The 25,849-nt window shown below is 36.4% G+C and overlaps 2 protein-coding genes and 2 long non-coding RNA genes across 4 annotated transcripts; 3 read left to right on the top strand and 1 right to left on the bottom strand.

Moving 5' to 3' along the window:
- Nucleotides 1-1,458: 1,458 nt before the first annotated feature.
- Nucleotides 1,459-10,871, top strand: Rab10 (RAS oncogene family member Rab10). The gene is made up of 6 exons (XM_089851058.1): nucleotides 1,459-1,649; nucleotides 2,167-2,227; nucleotides 2,293-2,431; nucleotides 2,519-2,608; nucleotides 3,646-3,747; nucleotides 8,822-10,871. The coding sequence occupies exons 1-6, from the start codon at nucleotides 1,523-1,525 to the stop codon at nucleotides 8,906-8,908; spliced, it is 606 nt and encodes a 201-aa protein (XP_089707184.1). The 5' UTR covers nucleotides 1,459-1,522; the 3' UTR covers nucleotides 8,909-10,871.
- A 3,339-nt stretch (nucleotides 10,872-14,210) lies between these two features.
- On the top strand, nucleotides 14,211-19,782 carry LOC149718681 (uncharacterized). The gene is made up of 8 exons (XM_089851059.1): nucleotides 14,211-14,235; nucleotides 14,304-14,878; nucleotides 15,274-15,346; nucleotides 15,412-15,576; nucleotides 15,719-15,791; nucleotides 15,917-16,134; nucleotides 16,197-16,516; nucleotides 16,574-19,782. The coding sequence occupies exons 3-8, from the start codon at nucleotides 15,320-15,322 to the stop codon at nucleotides 16,782-16,784; spliced, it is 1,014 nt and encodes a 337-aa protein (XP_089707185.1). The 5' UTR covers nucleotides 14,211-14,235; nucleotides 14,304-14,878; nucleotides 15,274-15,319; the 3' UTR covers nucleotides 16,785-19,782.
- On the bottom strand, nucleotides 16,106-16,742 carry LOC149718682 (uncharacterized). The gene is made up of 4 exons (XR_016373862.1): nucleotides 16,632-16,742; nucleotides 16,419-16,574; nucleotides 16,297-16,336; nucleotides 16,106-16,226 (listed from the first exon to the last, which is right to left on the bottom strand). It is a non-coding gene; the product is annotated as an uncharacterized LOC149718682 (long non-coding RNA).
- Nucleotides 19,783-25,292: 5,510 nt separating the features above from the next.
- LOC149718683 (uncharacterized) lies at nucleotides 25,293-25,617 on the top strand. Its single transcript, XR_016373878.1, has 3 exons — nucleotides 25,293-25,310; nucleotides 25,377-25,416; nucleotides 25,502-25,617. It is a non-coding gene; the product is annotated as an uncharacterized LOC149718683 (long non-coding RNA).
- Nucleotides 25,618-25,849: the final 232 nt, after the last annotated feature.

Here is a 25,849-nt window from a genome sequence, read left to right on the forward strand (position 1 = left end):
TGATTTTCGGCTTAAAATGCTTGATAAGCGGTTTGAGGCAGATTGGAGGGGCTTCTATAGCGCGAGCAGCCTGCGTCCGAGAGTCGTGTGATCCAGGAGGCTATGCTCCAACTGTTCTTGGCTGCGTTCAACAATCAACAACCAGCAACGGACGAAACGTTGACACCATGGATGAAGGATGCGCGTGAAAAACATTCGACACTCAAGAGGATGTGCAACTCCCTATACTAAAAAGTAGACAACTCGATACTAGCGCCGCCTGGCTACCAGCGCTGGAAAACCTCGCGGGAAAAATAAAAAATACTGGACATAAGAAAAAACCCCACTGTTTTGCTTCTAGCAGACGACGCTAAGGAAAAACTTCGATGGTAGCGTGCAGACTTAGAAATAAGGATAATTTTTAAACTAGTCCTTCGGACCAGTGACCCCCCCCCTAGTGTCCTAAATAATAAACTGGTCTCCGGAGTGGTCCCAGCCTTTGTTCTCCTATAGATTTGCAATTAATAAACTGGTCCCGAGGACCAGTAACCCCCACTTTTTGAATTAAAAAACTAGTCCAAGCAATTAATAAACTGGTTTTGGACCAGTGGACGTGTGCTATTTCTAAGTCTGGTAGCGCGTGTTTTTTTCTTATGTCGAGCATTTTTTATTTTTCACGCGAGGGTTTCCAGCGCTGGTAACGGCGCTAGTATCGATTTGTCTACTTTTTAGTATAGGGAGTTGCACATCCTGTAGAGCGTTGAATGTTTCTCACGCGCATCCTTCATCCATGGTTGACACTGCTTTCAGTGCTTTGAGGAACCACACCAGGGTGGGAAATAAGAATTTTTATAATCTGGCCTGAAATAAATAAACTAAAGAAGTGGATATTTAAAATATTTGAGTTAATGTCTAGACTCTGTTTACAAACCTACTATTTACTACTTCTATGTACATATTATCAAAAGTACTATAATAAACCTCTCTTCGAAAGGAGGTTTATTATAGTACTTCTAATATTATGATAAAAATCTTTATTCTAATGTTATACATAGTTTTCAAAAATTTACAGAATAGGAAGATTCATATACGGAATTTCCACTGACTGCACTAGAGCACTCTTAGTGCACCCTGGGCGAGTATTCGTGCGCTACTGGGAACCCAAGTGCAACACTCGCCCCGAATCGTGTTTTACACAGTACACAGACCCCACCGTGATTAGACTATTTCGATGTAACTAAAAGGGAAAGATACAGGGGTAAAACTCCGCTTTCCATCTCGCTTTTTGGCGCCTGCGCTGTAGTCATTATGTATTATGAGAGTGCGCAGAGAGACTGCTCCATTAGTCAGCCACACTTATTTTTCTGATTTTCGGCCCTGCTCACGAGCAGCATGAGTCCGAGAGCGCGTGATCGAGTGGGCTATGCTAGCCCGAGTCCCGACTCCCGATTCTGACTTCTCAGGGTGAGTGAGTTTTCATTGGTCAGTGTTATATTTCAGGGTATGTTGTAACGTTTGTGTTACGTTAACTCTCAGAAAAAGTATGGCGAAAAAAACCTACGATCTCCTATTTAAGTTACTTTTAATCGGAGATTCGGGTGTTGGAAAAACTTCGATATTATTTAGGTATTCCGATGATGCTTTTAATACCACCTTTATATCTACAATAGGTGAGTCTTTATTATTAAATGCTTGAAAATTGCTTGTTTTTAACCCCAAGCCTAAGCCTTGGCTTCACCCATTAGTAACAGTATCGAATACAATACACTTGATACCCTTGAAGATTCTTAGGAAATATTTTTTGGACAGTCTAGCCCTTAGCCTTTAGTACAATTTTTGGGTGAGGTTTTAATCTTTATTAGCAAGTTGCTAATTGAGGTTTAACTAATTTGGGAACGTTTCTATTTATTTTTTATTAGTCCAACTTTTGCCAAAAACAAAACCTGTAGTTTATATAATCCTTAAAATTCTGGAGGTTTCAGTTTGAGTTCAAAGGTTTAAATATAATACTTAATACAACATTCTTAACAACTTTATTTTAAAAATTATCAATTTGCGCGAGAAAAATCGCTATATTCTCTGGTTAAAGTTTTATAATTAATGCACAAAATGTTTAATATAATTATTTAGGCAATTACACGCCCTTTATTGCAAGAATTGGATTGTTAATTAATGTTATTTAATTAGGAATTGACTTCAAAATAAAGACGATAGACTTGAAAGGCAAAAAGATTAAGCTCCAAATATGGTATTGAGTTATTAAAGTTTATAAACGTTTTTTTGCCAGCGTTAATGTGATAAATATGTTTTAAGGGATACCGCTGGTCAAGAAAGGTTTCATACGATCACGACATCTTACTACAGAGGAGCTATGGGCATCATACTGGTCTATGATATTACAAATGCCAGGAGTTTTGATAACATAGCCAAGTGGCTAAGGAATATAGATGAAGTACGTTGTTACGACCTAAGCCGCGTTTTGCTGTTTTGAGTTGTACAATCGTTAAATCTGTGTTTTTTTGTGTGTGTGTTGTCGCAGCACGCAAATGAAGATGTAGAAAAAATGATCATTGGGAATAAATGTGACATGGACAGCAAACGAGTGATTAGTAAAGAAAGAGGAGAAGCCGTAAGTCTGGTTAAAATTGGGAGTCAGCGTTCGAATGGTATCTGGATAAGTCAGGGATTTAAACAGGGTTCATACAAACCTGGAAAAATCAGGGAAATAAGTAGTTGACAAAAAGCTCAGGGAAATTTAGAATTTTTAGTAAAATTCAGGGAAATTTGCGTCAAACAGGGGCCGTGTAATTATGCGAAATATTCGTAAACATTCCCTCCATAGGATTAACATTACACTATACTTTGGAGGCTCATAACTCTGGTTCTACTAGAGATCCGGGGATGTCCTTCGAGTATGTTATAGTCCTATTTGCGCCCCATTCAACCATACTAAAAACTTGGGGATTGAGTAAACAGGGGCCAAGTAATTGAGGAAAATGTTCACTAACATACCGCATCCATAGGATTAGCATTACACCCAACTTTGGAGGCTCATAACTCTGGTTCTACTAGAGATACGGGGGATGTCCTTTGAGTATGTTATAGTCCTATTTACATCCCATCCAACCATACTAAACACAAACAGGCGCCGAGTATCAGTAATTAAGCAAAATGTTCGTGAACATTCCCACCATAGGATTAACATTACACTTTGCTTTGGAGGCTCATAACTCTGGTTATATTAGAGATATGAGAATGTCCTTTGATTATGTAATAGTCCAATTCGCCCCCCCCGCCCCTCCTTCGTTAACATTGGCTCAATAGAATACTCCATATAGGGGAAAAACCTGGAAAACTCAGGGAAGTATTTGGGGAAAAAACCTAGAAATGTCAGGGAAATTTGTTTTCCAAAAGTCGTATGAACCCTGTTAAAGCTTCATCCTGAAAAGTTTGGGAATGCTATATATGGGACCAGGTGTGGTGAAGTGGACTCTAGTAAACACCTTAAAATGGTCAGGGATAATGGCAAAATTTGGTCATGGATAAGCTGGAAAAGTCAGGGATTTTTTAATATAAAAGTTTTCATCCGAACCCTGGTCTCTTTTTCTTGGATAAATTGACTTTTGTAATCTGTGTTCCTATTTTTTTTTTTTTTTTTTTTTGTAGATTGCGGAGAAACACAATATTCGTTTCTTCGAAACTAGTGCTAAGGAGAGTACTAATGTTGAAAAAGCCTTCACAGAACTAGCCACTGCCATATTGAACAAGGTAAGATGAATTTAACATCTATAATAAGGTTCATGATTTATTTCGTTAAAAAAAAGGTCCCTGGCTACAAAAGTGTAAAATTTATGGGTTCTGTTCCCTTTTAACGATACTTTGATGAGGCCTGAAAGTCACTGTTAAAATAGTAACAAGAAGTCTCACTCAGTAATATATATGTGACAACCAATGAGATTGAATATATCTATTAAACCTAGCGTCGCAAAGTGAGATCTCGAGATCGACGTTTCGCGATACACTTTTTATCGAGCATGAATCTTCATCAAATACGGGTGGCGCCACCTATTAATCACTTTTAGAACTTTTTTATTACCGTCTGCCGCTAAAATCTGCGTAACAAGCTGTCGAGATAGTTTTTAAACGTGTTAAATAAAATACGCGAGTTAAATAATAAAAACTCGAGTCCTTTTTAATCTAATAAATAGATGAAATAAAATTCATAACAATGTTTCTGATTGCAAATAAGTAATAAGTAAAAGTTGTAATTAGTTCCGCTAGATGCTCACAGGTGGCGCCGTCATGTTTTGATAAACGTGCTTGATAAAAACAATGTGTTTCGCGGTAAGCCGATTTGAATTGGAACTCTATCCATCCATCTCATTGGTGACAACAAATTTGAGTTTGCAAAAATCCTGTTGTTACAAAAATAAAAAAGCTATATGGTATAAATCCACAGTAAAACCAGTATAAATCAACAATAAAACCGGTAAAAACCACCACAAAAAAATTAGAATAAAGATGGAATCAAACTAGTGTTCGTACGGGGTAAAAATTTAATCAGGGTCGGGGGCAGGTTATCCCCGAAAAAAACCAATCGGGGTCGGGGTAAGACATCACATCATGACGAAAGACCACTGCCATTACAAAAGACGGGGGAGGGCCGCCGTTCCCCGAGAGGGAGGATGGTGAACTTTGGAATTTTGGTGACTGTTTTTACTGTATTTTGTTTGTTGTTAGTTACCCCCTTGCCCTTTTTTTCATAAAGGAGAAGCGGAGCACTTATTTGAGACGAATGAGATGATTGTTTTTGGCGCAGGACAAAAAATAATTTGCTAAAAATAACCTAACCAAAATCTAACCCCGAATAAAACCCTGACTACATTTTACATGTTCGGTACCGGGGTCGGGGGAAAAAGTCGGGGATCCCCGGTTTTTGGGGTCGGGGTCGGGGTCCCCGTACGAACACTAAATCAAACCCTCATAAGATACTGACTTTTTACCTGACAACAGTTTTTGTATCGTTTTGGCTTGTAAAACACACGTTTTATGATTTTGGTTTGGTATTTGAATGATTCTTCACTTCTAGTCTCCTCTCTAATATACCTACTAATTTCATTAAAAAAACTTTTTTCTCCATGGTTAAAACCATGCGACGTGTTTAAAACCAGTCTGGTTGGTTCTTGCCAACCCTTCAACAAATTATTACAAACTTTGCAGGGCCCCTAAAGGTCCTATAATCCCGATAAAATCCGATAATTTTTAAGGTGTCCTATACCTATAAAATCCTGAATCCGATATTTTTGAAATTTTCATCCAATTTTAATCCAAGAATCCAGTTAGTCTGGTATTTTCTAAAAAATAATTTAAAAACACACATTATGGACTTTGTAAGATTAGAGCTATTTCATAATTATGACTAAGATTTAAAGGGAGGGTGAAGTAGAAAATCGAGTGATTTTTTATTGATTCTTCTACTGCATAGTGAAACATTCAGGAAATACTTCAGAATGATTTTAAAATTCAAATTAGGTTCAGATTTTAAGGATAATTTTAAACAAGGACTGCCGACCAATCGCGTAACGCCCTGCCTTTTTGTTAACAAAATTCTCGTGGCACATTCCGAGTTGGATGAAATTTATCACGAGATTTAATAAAATTAGGCGCGATGTGACAATCGTGGCGCGAGTCATAGAGTTGGACTGGACACTTAGTCCTTGTTTTTCTCGAGATTGCAGCGCCAATTCCCCCGAAGTGCTTGTTTTTGAAATAAAACGAACTAAGCTTCTTTGAACCACGCTTCTCCTCAGTCACGTGACTCTGTGAAGTATTTCAAATAATTTTTATCCACCCGCTGATGCCTACTTTACAGTCCTTTTAAAGGGACTGTGAAGAAGGGTATCAGCGGTTTGGTGAAACGTATTTGAAATAAGTCATAGGCACGAGACTCCATGTGGAGTCTTTGACGTATTTTAAATAAGTTTTAGCCACCCACCGATGCCTTCTTTAATTTGCAAACACACTCGGTCCATTTTTAATGCGCGTGTTAAATAGCTTAGCTATTAGTCTTTAAATCAATTAATTCACTTTTTAGTTCTATTATTATTAGAAAAGTCTTGCACAATCTTATTTTTCCTATGAAAACTTGTGGGATTTGACTAGGGGGCCATGTGTTTAATTGCACTACTTTTGGCTTGGTTAAGGTTTTATAGCTTAAAGTCATGAAATTCACTACTCAGTTTCCTATTTAAGCCTATAATTCTGGGAAGAAGAATTATGAAATCCTATATTTTCAAGAAAAGGATCCTAATATCAGCAGGAGATAATGGAAGGATCATAGATGGGCACTATCATATCATTTGATAGTTTTACCACTTGATACGATAGAAAACTAAATCTGCCCCAATCAAAGTATCAATTTTGATAGTTATTTTCGAGAAAAATTTGAATTATAATGATCGATTGAGTTTGATAGCTTAGAAAGTGCACTCGAAGTTGATATGATTCATTGATTCGTTGAAATCTTCTAGAGAAAAATATCGATTCTCAACGTGATCTGGCTACTAACCCCATCTTTTAGAAATCATAAAAAATGATAGGCATTATTCCTTGAGAAATATATTGATTTTTTGAGTGATTTTATTTGGCGACATCTGTTTTCTGATTTGATTTTAAAAAAATTATGAGCTAATCTTTGATAGGCAATTTTGATAGTTATGAAAATTTCTGGAAAGATAAGTCGTTTTTTGAATGATATCGAAGTTTTTAATATATTTTAACGTTAGCAAGTGTAGGTTTATTCTATAAGAAGATTCTGTACTTGGTGGTCGTTATAACTCTCACAAACAAATAAATAAAAATAAAATAAACGATGGTTCAACAGTTCAAACTGTGAAGACGGAGCTTCTTGTATATAGAAGCTCCGTGCTGTCACTGATGTGAACGACTACTCGAGGAGGAAGAACGATTCCACGAAATCATCCAAACGTAGAAGTAGATAAATTAAAGTGTAGATTTTCTGATTTTTATTACCCACAGTTTTTAATTGCAATTTTTGCCTTTAATTATTATTAGTTAACCGTTTATAGTAGATGGTTTAGATTAAATCAAGGGCGAATAATTTTAAAAATTATGAAAAGTAGCTTTTGAACTATAGACAGTTAAAAGTCAAACTTGAGAAATGAGATTATGGAAATTATATGAATATATGAAAATATTAGAAATTCTACAAAATCAGGAAATATCAGGAATCGATTAAACAGAGTAAAATTAGGTAGAGACCAAATCAGTTTGATCGAAAACAATCAAATTTAAAGTCCGAAAATTAAATAATCGATTAATTTAGTCGTCCCTAAAGATTTCAATTTGATTTGATAGGCAAAAAATCTATCTAACAATGAGAGCCAATCTAACATATTGAAGGAAGATTTGATAGTTTCACCATCTATGATTTGTTGAGAGGGAAAAAATCTATCTAACAAATAATGCCCGTCTAAAATATAGCTAGAAGAATTGATAGTTTCGCCAAATATGATAGTTTTGAGAGGAAAAATATCTATCTAACCAGCAGTGTCAGTCTAAAATATAGTCAGAAGAGTTGATAGTTTCGCTATCTATGATAGTTTGAGAGGAAAAATATCGATCTAACCAGCAATGTCAGTCTAAAATATAGTCAGAAGAGTTGATAGTTCCGCCATCTTTGATAGTTTGAGAGGAAAAAAATCTATCTAAGAAGGAGTTCCACTCTAAAATATAGCCAAAAGAATTGATAGTTTCGCCATCTATGATAGTTTGATAGAAAAAAAATCTATCTAAAAAGGAGTGCCCAACTCTGGGAAGGATCCTCTTAATACTTTTGTTATGTAACATTCTTCCCAAGCTCACCCTTTTGTTTGCTCTCCTTCTTATCAAACTTAATATGGGCATCGCACCGTTCTAGGGTGAATTCTAACGGGTTTGTACTGAATCCTCAGTATTCAACCCACAAACCTTGATTGTCTTGACTTGAGTCAAAAATCCACAAGCGCGCCTTGGCAAATAGTTAAAGGGAATGCGAATTTACAATTTCATATCACATTTTCCCACGAAAGTGGTATTATGTTACACTTTCGAGTCTCTACTTTCTAAACATCAAGTTTTTAATATAATTGAACAAAAGTTTTATTTTTAAAATCCATTGAAAAATCATGAAAACTCAGTTTCGATATATCAATAATTTTGTCTTGTCGAACTTGTTCGCCCGTTTGATGACGTCACTATGACGTGAGGAAAGAAAGCGCGGGAATCCTATACGCGTCTCGAGCTTCTCGCCAGTCTAAACTCTGGGTCTGATAGCGGAGAGAGTGGCGCCATCTCACGTGAAAAATATATCTGTGACGTCGGCCTACGGGAAACGTTTTAGCCTTTCATAAAAAGTGGATTTCAAATAATTTCATATGAAGCATTTTCAAATTCATATTGCCAAATAACCAGAAATCGGAAAATTAAAAGCTTGATATTTTTGAATTCACAGAAATTAATTCTATCTTTTGTTATATAAATCAGAGGTTTTTCAAACGAAGCTTTTTTTCATTCCCTTTAAGCGCTTATAGAGTAATGATGAGGGAACTATTTATCACGTTTGTGATTCGGTTTAGTAACCTTTCTGCAAATGTTAATATGATGTTGGGGAGAATCATGTTACAATTAAACCACTTTGTGCTGGTACACTTCTCTCAAAGAGAAGTATCATATACTTCTAATAATAATAATAATAATAAAAAATTTAAGATTTGGCAGGGAGTTCTTTTTGTTCATTTAAGTGTTTATTTGAACTAATTTTGGAATGTTTGTTGTTAATTAGCAAATGGCGGGTAAAGAGCCAATTGAACCACCGGATAAAGTGCGAATTTCTGTGCAAGAAAACCGTAATATTAGAAGTTGCTGCTGAGAACAGACATTTTTTCCGTTGTTGATAATTTACTTTTTTTTTTTTTTCTTATATAATAATATCAATTTTCAACATGTGGGTAATTATAAATAAACAAAGTAAAAATACTTGGGAGGGGAATGCAAACTGTAGGCAAAAATGCTTTGCCAAACAGATAATAAACAGCAAATAAACAACCAGTTTAAGACAAAAATTCGTAGAGCTTTTTCAAAAATATATTTTTTTTTATTTTATTAATCTCTCGAATGAACAATTCGTTCGTTAATAAAAACATTTTATCTTCTGAACGGAAAAAGTAAAATTTTGATTTATTTTTGGTAAAAAAAAAAATTAAAACCAAAATTAAATTAAATTAAAAGTGTCACGATGTATTTACCAGAGTGAAGTGAAAATAATTAACTAAAATTTGAAATTCGCTGCCGACCAAATCCAAATATTCGTTAAAAAAAAAAAAATACCATGCCTCAAAAAAATATTAAATTTATAAAAAATTTCACAATACCCAACAACAACAACAACTGTTTGTTTAAATAGTTTTCAGCTACCATGATTTATTTACTTGAGTATATTGTTTACAATTTTGTATCGAGAAAAATATTGAGGGCGAATGTGAAAATTTATTAAAATGGTGTTAAATGCACTGGAACTTTGTAACGTGACGTGCATCGAGGTTTTTAAGGGAATAGACCCTTTATAAGACCTTAAACTTTGTACAATGAGCTGATATTTAAAAAAAAAAAATAAAATAAAATTGGCACTCTTTTTCTGCGCTAGCTGCTAAGGATAAAAAAAAAATGCATCTGAATTAAACTTAGCCTTTAAAGCGATACTTAAGTGGCCCAATAAGTATTTATCTTTTGTCAGTTTTTCTTCAACAAAAAAAAAAAATCAGTTTTTCTTCAACAAAAAAAAAAAAAAAAACGATGCGTCAAATGTTGTATGAAATTGTAGTTTTTGAGTAACTTGGAAAATCACTCTCCGTGACTATATTTTAAGCGAGTTTGATGGGAAGTTTACTTTTGATGTAAAATTTTTGTTACTTTAGATTATTAATAAATAATTATATCATTTAAATAATATTTCAAAATTAATTGTAAACGCTGACCCAAAAGCTGTACTAGAATTAAAGAAAAAACATACTTAAATTTTGCATTGAAATTCCTATGAGAATGAAACCTTTTGATAACTGGATATTACATTTTTTTATTTAATTAATTAATTTTAATTAAATTTCTTTACAAAATACAAAATTACTGTCTGTTGTAAAATAATATTTAGCATCGTGTAATAATAATAATAAAAAAAAAGAAACCGCCACGGAAATCTTGTTGAAACAACCTTTTGCATTTTGTTTGTTATAATAAATCCCCTTTTAATTATCTATATTTTTTTCCAATAATTAATTTGTATAATTTTCTTAATTTTAATTGAATTAAAACCTAAAATTGTTTTTTTTTTTTTTTTCATTAGCTGAATTGTTATTTTAAAAAAAATTCGTTAATCTCTTTTGACAATGTAACTTGATCTCCTTAAATTAGCTTACAATATTTGAAATTAATGGAGAAATTCGCACTGATTATTAAAAACTTATAATTATGATTCCTAATTTTTACAGGTTGATTTTTTTTTTTTTTTTTTTTTTACTTTAAAAAATATAGAAGTAATTTTACTTTTTTTTACACTGTTGAAATTTTTGTTAATTCACCGAGAACTGCCACTTTATTAAGGAAAAAAGACGCGAAAGAAACCAGTGTATAATCTTTGACTCTGGTTTAAAAAATGCTAAACTTTATTAACTAATATTATAAATTGGTTCGAGGTACTCGTTAAGTGCCGGGCAAAAACAACAACAACAAACGAAACGAAATATAAATAAAAATATATATCGCAGTCACAAAAATAAGGCTTTTGTACATGTATAATAGAATTGTCTCAAAATAAAACAGAATCCATATAAAATAAATTAGATTTATTCATTCACGATTTTCTGCTGAAAAAAGCCAATGAGATATATTGGCAATATTATTAATTAATTCTCAACTCAATTTGCCAAGCGTATTTCCAACATTTATGGTATGAAAGAGGTTTTTGGTATTGATATCTCTATTATTTCTCTTCGGTACATCTACTAGCAAGAACAAGATGGTCTAGCCTATAATTAAGCCACATCGTTTACGTACTCTCGCTATCCCTACTACCATAAGTTTATAAGATATGTTCCATAAGTATGTCACTACCTATACTTCGTAATGCTAGAGGCTTAATGAGAGCTAGTTCAAGAACGACGCGAGAATTGACTACACTCGGTTTTGCAGTCCATCCTCCTATTTAGTCTGTACTAAGCCTTTGACAGTGCCTCACCAGGCGTCGCTTTACGAGAATCTATGACGTTTCACCTACGTCACTTCATGACAAGCTCTCATTAACGAGTGACACACTTATGGAACATATCTTATAAACTTATGCTACTACAATAAATATACTTCTAGTGAAATATCCCCTAATATACCGGTCAGGGGAATTAATTCTTTAATGGCTGCTTGGAAACGTGAATCACATGTCCGTTACTAATTTAATTACTACTGACAAGAACGAATTCAGGATACCATAAGAACGTTGAAACAAGGCAATGCTGGAGCCATGAAGTCATACTTTTCATAATATGAGGGAGGGACCTATTTTTAGGAATATGGAAAATGGAGTCTCCTAGGTCTATGAGTGTTGGTGTCGGTGTCAAGAAAAATTGTTAAAATCGTTAATGATGAACTGATATATTTAAAAAGAGTGGTTATAAAGAATGTAGATTTTCCTATTAGAGAGCCTGATTTATCTGAGACAAAGTCAGTACAACGGATTTCCCAAACTTCGCCGTGTAAAGCCAAGGCTAAAGGCCAGAGAAGCTGAATGTGATACTAGCCACTTTAACTAATTTATAACCCACCGATGGCGCTATAAACGGATTTTAAGGCGTTACCTAGATCGAAGGCGGTAACGGTTTTCGAAAGAAGTACGACTTCATGGTACCAGGGGACAATGTTACCATTCCACGTTCTTATGGTATCCTGAATTCGTTCTTGCTACTAATAATACTACTACAACCACTACTACTCAGGTAAAACTATTAGTCCCAGCGATACCTTGTAGCTAAGAAGAAACCAAAAGATATTATGAGCAAAATTTCCAAAGCGCGATTCTATAGAATCTTCGCCCGCTCTCGGAGCTCACCCAGCACAGTTCCTAGCTACTTTCGTTCTCTCTCCTACTATCTCTGCAACCCTCTTTCAAAAAGCGACTTTAGAGGAGGTAGTATAGTATGAGGCTGGCATGACGTAGGTCCAGGGTTCGATGCCCGGTGGTGATGGTGAAGATAATAATAAAAATTATAAATTTAAAAATCGTTGACAAGAAAATTATGGAGCCAGCGCCACCTAGAAGTGGTTTTTCAAACATCTTCATCATCATCATCATCAATATCATCTTCTACTTACAAGGTCAAACTAATAGCTAATCGTATATACGATGTGGCCAACAAAAGATTTTAATCAAGTTGGGAAACCAAAATATTACCTATCCGAGTAGAGGAGTTATATCTACCCACTTATTATACGTAATCCATAGAGACTCCAATTTAATATTCAATTAAATATATATATATATATATATATATATATATATATATATATATATATATATATATATATATATATATATATATATATATAATATTTCACACGAGTGAAGTTTCATACATTAAACTAATTGATTTAAATTAAAAGATTTAAAGGTACAGTAGCAAAGACTAAATTTTAAAATATTAAACCTGGTTCGTTAACTGCCTAATTAATAAGCCTTTACGATAATACCACATGGCACGAATTTGCAAGTAACACACTGGCCGACGAAACTGAAAATTTTCAAACTAAACACGCGAATCTTTTACATTCTAATTACACTAGCAAAGAGACTTCACCGACGTGAAAGTAGATTTTAGTTTAGTCTGAATGGGCCTTGAAACGTGACCAACATTTTCCAGTTTCCACTCTGACGCCAATAGTCGTCTAATTTGAAAACCTTTGAACCATAATGTTCTGTCCATTATAAACAACAGTAGAAATTATTACTAGTCCAATTCATCCTATCCAATTTTTTACCTTTCCGAGTGACGTATGTCACGGAGAGGCTCTAATTTCGACCTGTCTGTCTGTTGTTACATCCCAGGGGACCGCGTTTGCAGTTTGCAAATCGAAGCAAATGTGTTCTCAATTTCCGGACAGCATTACAGCTCCCTGAAATTTGGAAAATTGTTTTCCACTTACACAAGCTATTATTTCATTGTCTACATGGACACCAGTCTGTACTTACTGGCTTCTAAACACCACCATAATCATGTCTTATGTCCATCCCTTATGGACACCAGTCCAGTCTGTACTGACTAGCTTCTAAACACCACCATAATCAGGTCTTATGTCCATCCCTTATGGACACCAGTCCAGTCTGTACTAACTGGCTTCTAAATACCAGCATCATCTGGTCTTTTGTCCATCCCACGTTTACACCAATCTGTACGTACTGGCTTTTAAACACAACCATCCTCTGGTCTTTTGTCAATCGCATTTGGACACCAGTCTGTAAATACTGGCTTCTATCTCCATCATCATCGTTAAGGTTAAGACATACGCGGCGATCGGCTAGGGTTACGAGAAACGTCTATCCTCCCAATGGTGGGGCTTCCACCAAAGGTTCACGCAATTGCGCTATTCTTATCCATAGCTAAGATTTGAATACTTTATATACTACCGATGTAAGGCGAAACAACAGACGTATCCTTCATTTCAAACGTCAATATTAGTCAAGTCTCTCAAGAATGTCTGATTATTCTTTTTCAAAATGATGAAGATATATAATATTAATATTAATTATATTTATTTTAGTGTTTAAGACAATCTTGTTTCTCAACTCAAAATGAATAGAGAAAGAGTTAAACATCAGTCTGTGTGTGTCCGTCCATTGTTACACTAGTGCGCTGCGTTGGCAGTTCGCCTTGTGTTGATGTGTAAAGAAATCCTACAGAACCTTAATATTCCATTTTTCCATAATATAAAGTGAATATGTGTAAATATTTTTCGTAATTTCAATTCCTTTAGTAGTTTTGTAGCATTAAAAAAAAAAGAGAGAGAGAAATAATTCTAAATCCAGGTTAAAAAGTTTGTAGTAGTAGTCCTCCTCTTGACTCGGAGAGGTAATATTTTGGTTTTTCCAACTTGTCTAATATTGGTTTTATTAAATTATATAAATTTTGACCAGAATCCCTGGGGCGTCGAAAAAAAGTAATCACCGGATTGTTTTTATATCCCGTCAAGCTTGAAGACTTCTAAATATTATCAGATCATTTAAGGAAAACCTCAACTGTGTCTCGACTCGGAGAGCTTTATTTTGGTTTCCCAACTTGTTATTTCAGATACACTAGGAGCAGTTAAAAGCACGGCAGCGAGTGTATGGTTAACAACAAGAAAAGTTAAGAGTGGTGTTATTGAAGCATTACCCAAGCTCCGTACTCAAAGGCGAGTACAAAGTTTTCTTATAATTCTCTTAAATTATTTATTATCTCTTTTTAGACGAGGCTTTATACTTTTTTATTTAATTTTCGAATTGGAGCTTGGATTTAAGTGCAAAGCAAAAATGGCGAAAACAGAATTTGAATTTATGGGAAATAACCAATATATTAAATACAAGTATCTATAATTTGAATTTTCAAATCTCAAATGTTATTGTCGATTTTTAAAACTACTTATTATATAGGTACGCCCAAGAGACTCCTGTAAACGTGACGACACATGCAGTGAGTTTATGAACATTTCTCTGATTACAATTAATCTTAAATATTTCTGGTCAGGAATATTGGGAGATTAAGAGTCACGCGTCATGGTTCAAAATCACGTCGGATTATCTGAAACGATCTCTAAACATAAAGTATTTTTCATACCACTTGGAATTATGTTCTAGTAATTGGGCCGAACGAGAAATAATTGCGTTAACGCGCTGGTTTTCGTTCGTTTCCCAAACCAGTATACGAATACTCTGTTTTCGATTCGATTGAAATGAAACGACTCAATTAAAATCGTCGATTAATAATAATGTTAACGATTAATCGAGGTTTTCTTTTCACTTTCGATTAATCAAATCTGCAATTTCAATCGTAGACAAAAAACTATTGCTTCAACTTAGATATAACAAAATATTGCAATACGAATTTCGCGGCTCTTCTTATACTCTGTTATGTTAAATATTTCTCGGAAAACAAAATAACCTAACAATTATAAGATATGTTAATATCTTACAGTAATAATTTTTTTCCATGATTTGAGGTTGATTTTCGAAGGGTATAAAGTAAGCATTGACCAGACTCATAAAATGTTTACTGCGCCTGATGTTTTCAACGTAAGTCAAAATGAGAAAAAATAAGTATACTTAAATACACTTTTTATTTTAATCCTCTCATTTAGAATGCTAATATTATCCTGCAAGCCATGCCAAGTTCATTTTTCTATGGCCGTGAGAAATATTTCAGTCCGTCTCCTGTGATAGTAACGGCCAGAACGATTATCGTTTCCGGTCCCCCAACGAAGGTCTTGACCACTTCCTTGTCCTTCTTAAATATGGACAATCAAGTAACGTTTGCTCAAATGAGCAATACCCAGATAATTCAATTACATTTTGGTTTCAATAATGGGGTCATCCTTGGTTCTTCTGTCACTTTTGCTCGTCATCCACTCCATCGTAACCAACAAATACAAATCGTTGCCCACAAAGAAAGCGGTCAAGAATCTGGCCCAAGAAACCCTGGAAAATGTCTGGGAGAACGCATCGCTCTTGTGCGCAGAACGTAAGTATCTAAGTGCTCGTCTATATTTGAAAACAATTCTTGTTGGAGATCTTTTTACCTAGTCCTACCCCTTAATGGCTAGCGCTTTAATCATATTTTGCAAATGAGGTAATTATGTTCCTTAGCGATTCCCTCCGTTTTGCCTCACATTACTTGTCGTCTGCTAGCTTCGTCGTGGCTGATTGGAGTGACTTTCATTCTGTTTTTCTTGGGTTGTTTCTTGCGGACGGAGTTCACGACGGAAAGTTACAATTGCATCGACACTCTCTCGGACTTGATCAAATCGGGAATTTCACCTACAATGACTAAAAATAGCGGAATTCTTTACTTTCTGAAATATTTGGTAAATAGTTGTTTCAGTTTAAGTTAATCTATTCTTCTGGTATCATTGGTGCGCATACATAGGCAGCCCAGGACCCAGTTGTTCAGGATTGGCTAGACGCGCAAGATGAGGAGAAAGTGTTTAGTACTGTAACGGATTATATGAAAATTGATGGATATATACCGATTCTTTCCGGGGAAAGAGCTCTAATCACAGTAGAATCCTATATGAATTGGGCAATGGGAGAATTCATTAGATCTGATTCCGACAGTAAAAAGTTCATGGCCGAAAACGGAGGCCTTTACTTTTCGCAGCACGAAATTAGCTTCGAGTACTTTCACTTCATTTTCAACACCTCTTGGTTGAGAAACAGTCCGCAAATGCACGAAAACCTCCAACTGAGGTCCGAATTAATTTGATAGTAAACTGATTAAGGGGCTTGACGGCAGTTTTGTTTCAGCCTGAAAACAATTTTCGAAACTCAAGTTTTGAGCTATCTGGGTTTTGAGAGGAATTACTTAATTGAACAAGTCAAGTGGAAGAAACCATTGAAAAGCACCGTTGCTTTGGACCTGAGTAGCGTCTTTGTTCCTTTCTACTTGCTCTTCGTGCTATTGTCAGGATCAGTAGCCGTGGTTATCCTCGAAATATTTTTCAAACAATTTGCTTAAAGGCTGAAGTGACGGACACGAAATCGAATTCCTTGAAATATCAAACAACATATTTTTCATTCTTCTATAAAATCTGGATGACGAATCGTTTCAAATCTCATGATTTTGGATTTCCTAGACATTTACTTGCTACTTCAATCTAGTACACCAACAAAATCGTTTTAAATCATCCCTTTAACTAAGTAGGGGTTGAATATGCTCTTATGATATTAATGTGGTAAAACTTGCACTCGCGGGTGTATTCAATTATAATTATTATGTTAATTTAATTCTTTAGGTATACAGAGTGTTTTTGATAAGCATGACCGAAATTAAAGGGCGTGTTATTTGGGTCAAACTGAGTGAAAAGTGTTATAGAACATGGGGTCTACAACGTTTAGTTTCGGAGGTATGGGCCCCCAAAACGTTAAAATGTCACAAATGTGGAGTAAGACATATCAGCTTGCTCATCTTGTTAGACAATTCTAATATCCTCCCATTTATTATTATTATTGGGGGAGAGGGTGGGCTCACGTCCTAGCACCGATGCCAGAGGCATATTGTGTACCCTCATATTCAGGCCTCGAAGAGACCCGTGGCCGCGGCGTAACGTTGAATTCGTTCCACCGTTATGGAAGAGACCCGCGAGGGCTCCACAGTATGTGAATCAAAGTGTTCTAATCTGAGTGAAGCGAAGTAATCGCACTCGCACAGTATGTGAGAGGGAGTTTCTTCCTTCTCCCGGCACGGCCGGCAAAGAGGGTCGTCAGCAAGCCCCATCAGATCAGACAGTATCCGGTCAAAAGACCGGTGGCCAACATCCCATCTGCTGAGCGTAATAAGGTCCCTATCCCGAGACCTGCAGGGGCCATTGACAAACTGTTTCGTCTGTCTCTGGCCCTCCATATTATGCCAGAGCTGATTTTGAATGACAGTAAGCCTGTCATGCAGACTCCGTCTAGCGTACCCGTAGGGGATGGGGACGACCGGCGCCGGTCCCAAGAACTTGACCTCCGCCCCCTTTTAGCAAACCTATCGTCTTGCTCATTGCCATGATGTCCGCTATGCCCCGGCACCCAGTACAACTGGATCCTGTTGCGGGATGCCCCCATCATGCTCCCTCGGGGTCGTCGTTCCGTTGGAGCAGAGCAAAAGGCCTTGTCGTGGCGGAGGGGGCCCGAGTTCGGTGTGCCGGTTAGGATGGTTCCTTGGGTTCGCCCTTGGTTGGGACCTTTCTCTGCCCCGTTCCGCGAACGTTTTGCTCGGCCGCGTCGCCCCCGTCCAGGTGTTGCTATGGCTCATCCCCAGCCCTTGGCAACCCTCTGAGGGCTGCGGATACATTCCTGGACCCTATGGTACTGCTGTGCTCGGAGGGCACTCCCCCATCCCCTCGAGCCTTCTGCTGCCTTAGTCCTACCCTGTCACCGACCACCTCCTGGCTGGGCTCGCCGCTGACGGTGTAGCGCTCTCGTCACCTGCTCAAAGGGCGTTAGTCGCGGCCGCTGGCCGATCCCGTGTGCCTTGATGGCGGTTTCGCAGGTTCCATTGGGAACAGTGATGAGAGACGATTGGGGGTCGCTGATAAGGCCCCCCCGCCAGGTGCAGCGCCTAATCAAATGTCCTCTGAATGTTGCGGGATGCCAGTCGCACTAGCAGATCAAGGCAGCTGCGCACCAGTTGAGAAGTGATCTGACACTGGTTCAGCGCTTTCAAGGCGGACTGACTATTAGAGTAAATTCTCACAGTCCGTCCGTATACCCTTTCTTGATGCAGTAGTCCGCACAATAACAGATCGCGGCAATTTCCGCCTGGAACACACTTGCGTAGGTGCTTAGACTCTCTGAGAAACCCACCCTTGTGGTTTGGCAGTAGTAGCCGGCACCAGCGCCGGAATCAGTCTTAGAACCATCAGTGAAGCAAAAAGTTTCACTCCCGGTACCAAGAGGCAGCAGGTTAGTTCACTCGGCCCGACTGGGAAAGTGGATGCTGAATGGCTTTGTAAAATCAAAACTGGTAACGGTTTTGTCAGAGCACATCGTCAGCGATGGCTCAAGTGCAGCATACTCCCGGAAGAGCTTAGTATGGCTGTGATCCCAAAGTCTGGCTTCCCAGCAGCCATTATTGTAGAGCCTGTAGACCCCCCATGGCAGCCTCCTCCTCAACGAAGAGATGAAGAAAGCATGTCAAGGAGTATCTCCAGGGAAGCATTCGGGTCCTCCCATCTAAGAAATGTAATGAGCCATTTTCTAGCAGAAGCGTATTATTGAAGGTAGAAGTGTGTTAAGACTGGCTGACTGGTCAATAAAAGGTAGTTCAAAGTGGCAAACAAAGAAGAGTTTCCAGTTAATGTATCTTTTATTCGTACATGTACCAAGTTAGCAGCAGTTTTAAAGGTATTGTTCAAAATGCCCAATATTAACATTATTACAAACATGTGCCCATCTTACGAACGATTCTTGGACATGTTGAAAGATGCCTGGCGTGCTTCGGATTGTTTACACCCTTCAAGTATTCGTTGTCGCAAGTCATCCACATCACGGACTTCAATCTTGTACACCAAGTCCTTTAGATGACCTCAAAGGTAGAAATCACATTCAAATCGGGAGGTCTCGCCGGTCACGCAACTGGTTCTCCTTGTCCAATCCACCTTAAAGAAAATGTAGCATCAAGATGTTCTCGAACCATACGGCTGAAGTGTGGGGGTATCAATGCTAACGGTATGTCCCCGAGTAGTTGCTGTAAAGTCTCTTAAAAACTCGAGATATGCCACGCCATTTAGTCTGAGTGGTAGAAAATGAGGCCATAATAAATGTGAGCCGACAATTCCGCGCCACACATTTGAACTAAATTGAACTTGGTGACTCCTAACAGTTGATGCATGTGGGTTTATTAGATGCCATTCATGGTCGTTGTGATAGTTCAAAATACCACCCCAGAATCGTTCGTATTGACGGGCACATGTTTATATTAATGCTAATGGGGGCCATTTTGAACAATACCTCTAAAACTGCTGCTAACTTGGGACATGTACGAACAAAAGATACATTAACTGGAAACTCTTCTTTGTTTGACACTTTGAAGTACCTTTTATTGACCAGTTCTTGCACACTTCGACCTTTAATAATACACTTCTGCTAGAAAATGGCGCATTACAATTCTTAGATGATATTGGAATTGCCTAAACAAGATGAGCAAGCTGATATGTCTTTCTCAACATTTGTCACATTTCGCACGTTATGGGGACCCGTACCTCCGAAACTAAATGTTGGACCCCATGTTCTTTGACACTTTTCACTCAGTTTGACCCAAAGAACACACCCTTTAATATATGACATGCTTATCAGAAACACCCTGTTTATCTTTTTTAATACTTTAGATAGAAATATAGTTCAAATAATCATTAGACTCTTTCCTTTAAAAGAACTAACATTCTTTAAACCAGTGACGTAGCTAAGGTGGCGGCCTTTTCCGTGTGAGACCGTTAAATTCGTCAACAATATCTTTATGGTTTTAAGTTTTTAATTTTTAACTAAAATAATGGTTTTCTCCATTTTGATTTTCCCAGAACGTTTTCTCCCATATAAGCTATTAGTGTTTATGGTTGGAATTTTTGCGTGATTTACTTTATTGAATACTTCTGCTGGTATTGCTCACGAATCATGTCGAGAAAGGTTGCCTTTGACTGTGCTACCCTACGTTTAGGAATGAGCATGTACTATAAACTAATATTAGAACTGTCGTATAGCGCCGCTTCTATTTGTAAAGATATACTTACTGCTGGTAAAGTATTAGTAATATATTTACAACAATAGCCGAATGGTTCTTGATACTGCGGTGTTAAAAAAATTCTGAGAATCAAGCTGGGAAAAGCATGCTAAATCTCATTTGTTGCCAACAATTCAAAACGAATTCATTGAAATTTTGGGCAAAAAAGTGAAAAGCAAAGTTTCTGGTTGTTTCTGTTGCTGATGAAACAGAGACGCGAAAGGACGGTCGTCACGGGCCCCTTGAACTTATGCAATTTATTTTAAGATTTAGTCTTGAGAACTCAGCTCCAAATATTGCAATCCTACTGTGAATTTTCCTCACAATTGCTGTAAGCCAGAGAGGTTTTTTTTAAAAATATATTCTAAGGTAGCAGCACTTATTTTAAAATCAATTCTTAAAAAGTTTTACCATGGAACAGAATTTTAATATTTATAATTATAAGTCTACAATGACCACTTGATGTTTAAGAAACCTTGCCATGCTATCTTTAGAACTGCAAATAGCTGACGAAATTAATTTTGACGATGTTATAAATACTTTTGCATCCGAAAAGCCAGAAAAATAACTGATTAAATTTTGGAATAAAAATTAACCTGAAACCAAAGGAGTGCTTTAAATTTTTAATGCAGATTATTTTAAATCGACGTTGTATGTACGTAAATCCCATTGGGTTGAAATCGAAACCCGCCATTCATCAAATTTCGTATCATATATGCCGCATTTCAGTCGAATGAAATGCGGTCCATTGCGAAGACACCGCCACGATTTAGAAATTAATATTGGTAACTTGAATTTAAGTTTAATTGATATGAGAAATCTGGTTTTAATTGCGTTGTTCAAACATCTGCTATGATTTTAAATTTTACATGAAACGGGTATAAATGCGTCTGATCCATTCCACCCGGGATATTTAAAAATTTAAAAGCTCATTTTCATTTCCCGGCGTTAAATATTTGACATTCGTAACTTTTTACGAGAACAGATTCTATATGATTTCATACATGAAAATCTAAGCTTTTTTTTGAATCACCGTATTCATGCATGTTTTTCTTTAATTTCGAACCGTAACAAATATTTAAATTCTGTAATTGAACAAGATTTCTTTTATCCATTAAACATAATTTCAATTTGCTAAAATAATACTTATCATATCGAGAAAACTTACTTTGAAATTGATATACCTAGATTAATTTCTAATTTCTGGTTTTGTGGGTTTGAAAAAGTGTCCTTATTTCGCCAAGGATTGTGTACTTTAAGGACTGCGAAGCAAATCTTGTTTTTGTATAATTATTAATAAGTATTGATAACTGTTTGCAAGTTAATAGACCTTTTTATAACCCGTGAATATAGTTCTTATTTACAATTTAAACGGCAGTAGTATATCACTAAATAGCAATAAAACAATATAAATGGAGCTCTATGTAATATTACACTTGTCTCGGAGATGTAATATTTTGTTCTTCCCCCTTTGTATTCTAATAGGGCTATCTGAATATTTCATTTCACGGTAATGTGGTAAATATGGAAATTCGTCACGTTTTCCAAATTTAAAATAATGGTATAATCCAACCTCAGATTGGGTGTAGAGTATCGTATAAAACATGTTGCGTTCTATGTGAACCTCTATTCCTTCTCACATTGCCTGTTGAGATTGGTTTCAGTTATTATCCTCCAATCAATAGAAACTGTTTTGGACGTTACATGAAAACACGAATTTATAACGAGTCAGTCTTCAACAACTTGTTTCATACCCCAAAAAGGGTTTAACGCTCGCTAGTGGTTCACAATTGTGGAAGTCAAAGTGGGGTTACCCAAACTCGACGTGACCCTCTGAAAATACCCGATTTGAACATTTCCAAGGCGAGTACGTATTGTTAAATTATTATGGCTTATAGATTTGACAGACACTCAAGTACAAGGGTTTTTATTTTGCGCTGGACTTTTGCCTAAATTCTGTATTTTTTCTTTGGTTAGTGATGGAGACAAAAACCGATATGATATCGGTATTGGCTGAAGTCCATTATCTTGGTATTGGTGACCGATATGGCACTTTAAACGATATATCGATTCGAGGTTAATTTTTCTGGTTACTTAATTTACCGATTTTAACCGATTTAGCGTTTTTAGGTTAATTTACCGATTTGGCGTTTTGGGGTTAATTTACCCATTTAACGGTTTGAGGTTAATTTACCGATTAAACGGTTCGAGCTTAATTTACCCATTTTTACCGATTTAGCGTTTTGAGGTTAATTTACCGATTTGGCGTTTTGGGGTTGATTTACCGATTTAACGTTTAGAGGTTAATTTACCAATTGCGATAATCGGTTTCATTAGATGCCATCTTAGAGAGAAGCCGCGTTTACATGAGCTTTCCGAACCGTTGCCAACGCCTTGGAAACAATTTAACCGATCCGATTCCGAATCGCGTTATCCAAAGCGATTCGGGAAGCGATATGAATACGGTTTAAAGCGTTTTGAGAGTTGAGGTCTCGTGATTTTTTAAAGGTTTATTTTTAAATAAAAATGGCGGCGGTTTGGTGTTATGAAATTGTTCGCACTTTGTTGAGTATTTTGAAAGAAAAACATGATGTTTCACAACTTGACAAGATGAAGAGAAATGACTGACACAATTTATTAAACGATTACATACTCATACGGATATCTTGTAGGAATTTAATACTAGATCTTCCTAGAAATCTACACGTAGTCGTGGCCTAGACCAAACTGACCTCAGTATTTCTGATGATGAAACTGATCATAAACAGAAAGAGCTTCTTCGTCTTTTCTAATTCATTTAGGAATAATAACAACCGAGGATTCCTTTTTTTATCATACGTAGCATATGTTTCTCCGAAGAGCGTTATTATTCACTCTTTTCCCTTTCATCATCTGAAAAGAAGCAAAATAGCTTCGAGTTGATGTAGATCCGCCATCATGAAGCACCCGATTGACCTTTAAACTTATACTATGTGCGCATGCGTGAAAACCCAAAACGCTCCGGAGTCCGAACTCGTTGTCGTGTAAACGCGGCTAGAGGGTGGCCTTTCTTTTATTTCACTGTTAAAGGGAGGGTGAAGTAGAAAATCAAGTGATTTTTATCGATTCTTCTACAAATTATAAGAGCAGTCTGCCTAGTGAAACATTCAGGAAATACTTCTGAATGATTTTAAAATTCAAATTAGGTTCAGATTTTAAGGATAGTTTGAAATAAGCCCCTCCGGCCAATCGCGTAACACCGTGCATTCTTATTAACAAAATTCTCGTGGCACGCTCCATGTCTCGCGCAAATTTTATCAAATCTCGTGATAAATTTCATTCGACACGGAACGTGCCACGAGAATTTTGTCAATAAAAACGCGATTGGTCGGAGGGGCTTATTTCAAAATATCCTTAAAACCTGAACTTAATTTGAATTTTAAAATAATTCAGAGATATTTCCTGGATGTTTCACTATGTAGAATGGTCTTATACTTAAAGAAGAATCGATAAAAAAATCACTTGATTTTCCTCTTCACCCTCCCTTTAAACAACATTTCTAGCATCTCAATAAAAAATAATTAAAATAATAACAAAAATATTACACTCATTCTTTATTGATGATTGAGTTTGGACAATCGGATCTCTAAATGTCATCAAATTACTCGCTCAGAAGCAAACACTATTAGGAGTTTATTATATGGGAGTTACTGGAAACCATTTTTTATACCGTGACCAGCATTAGCGAAAAAATATTTCGATATATTCCTTTTTAGTACTCATGAGGTTGAAAATTATTTCCCCATCTGAAGTTAAGAGGGAGCACATATTTAAAGGGGTATGAGAAGCTTCGTCTGATTTACATAACAAAAGATAGAATTAATTTCTGTGAATTCAAAAATATCAAGCTTTTAGTTCTCCGATTTCTGGTTATTTGGCAATATGCAATTTAAAATGCTTCATATGAAATGATTTGAAAAATTGAAATCCACTTTTTATGAAAGGCTAAAATGTTTCCCGTAGGCTGACGTCACAGATATCTTTTTCACGGGAGATGGTGCCACTCTCTCCGTTATCAGACACAGAGTTTAAACTGGCGAGAAACTCGAGACTCGTATAGGATTCCCGCACTTTTTTCCTGACGTCATAGTGATGTCATCAAACGGACAGACAAGCTCGACAAGACCAAATTATTGAAAAATTGAAACTAAGTTTTCGTGATTTTCCAATGGATTTTAAACATGGAAACTTTGGTTCAATTATATTAAAAACTTGATATTTCGAAAGTAGAGACTTGAAAGTGTAACATAATACCACTTTCGTGATAAAATATGATATGAAATTGTAAATTCGCATTCCTTTTAAAGGGTATGGAAGTTACCATAACTATATCCTATCAAAGTTCGAATTTAAAAAATATTCACCGGCCATTTTATTTTACCAGAATGAGGTTTTTCCCTGTCCCTGTTGCTCTCTCACTGACCTTCACAGCAACCCATTTAGCTAGTGAAACTTTTACATTTATTTTTATTTTCAAGCAGAAAATAATCGAAAATACTCTGTTACCGCGACAGAAAACATAACCGTAAACGCCAACCAGGCAGAGGCTTCTGATTTGAACTTCTGTGGAAGCTGCAAGCTTCTGACACTAATAACTAGTGTGCTTTCCGTTCTTAATTCTGAACCATGGGAAAATCTATCTGAAACTCTTTACAACCTTTGAAAGTTTCGAACTGTACTAAATAGAATTTAAGTGGATCTCAAAATGGCAATTAATGGGTATACCCAATATATGAAAAACAGGTAGAAATTGCACTTCCAAATCGTGATTTAGAGGATGTCGAGTCTAAAATTAGTAAATTATTGTAGGTATGCCAATGGAAGTTCCATAAACGTTATGACAATAAAGGTGAGTTTATCATTAGTCGGTGGCGTTGTTGAAACGAAAATTAAATCGCTTTCCCATCGATAATTACACTTTCATTTCCTGTCAGGAACATTTGAATTCGAAAATCCATAAAGAGCAGATCATGTTCATGGTGGAATATTTAGAACGAATCTTCAACGTGAAGTAAATTTCAATTTTTGAGTTCGATTAGTAGTAACAGAGTGGCGTTTCTGGCCCATTGGCGTGATGTGGCTGGAAATTGGCGTGCAATCTCATGATGGTGGGGGTGGCGTCATGGATTTGTATAAATACTACGTATTGTGGATTTCCAACTCGTACCTTCCACATGGCATTTCTCTCTGGCGCGCGTTGTGGAGAGAAAGCAGACAATTTGATTGCTCTTCCCCTCTCTCGGCCCTCTAAATTGGGACGGAAGTTCATTTCATTTTTCTCA

This window comes from Phalangium opilio, unplaced genomic scaffold (assembly GCF_054372755.1).
Source record: "Phalangium opilio isolate 3A_F unplaced genomic scaffold, DU_Popi_V2 ptg000002l_1, whole genome shotgun sequence".
Lineage (NCBI taxonomy): Eukaryota > Metazoa > Arthropoda > Arachnida > Opiliones > Phalangiidae > Phalangium > Phalangium opilio.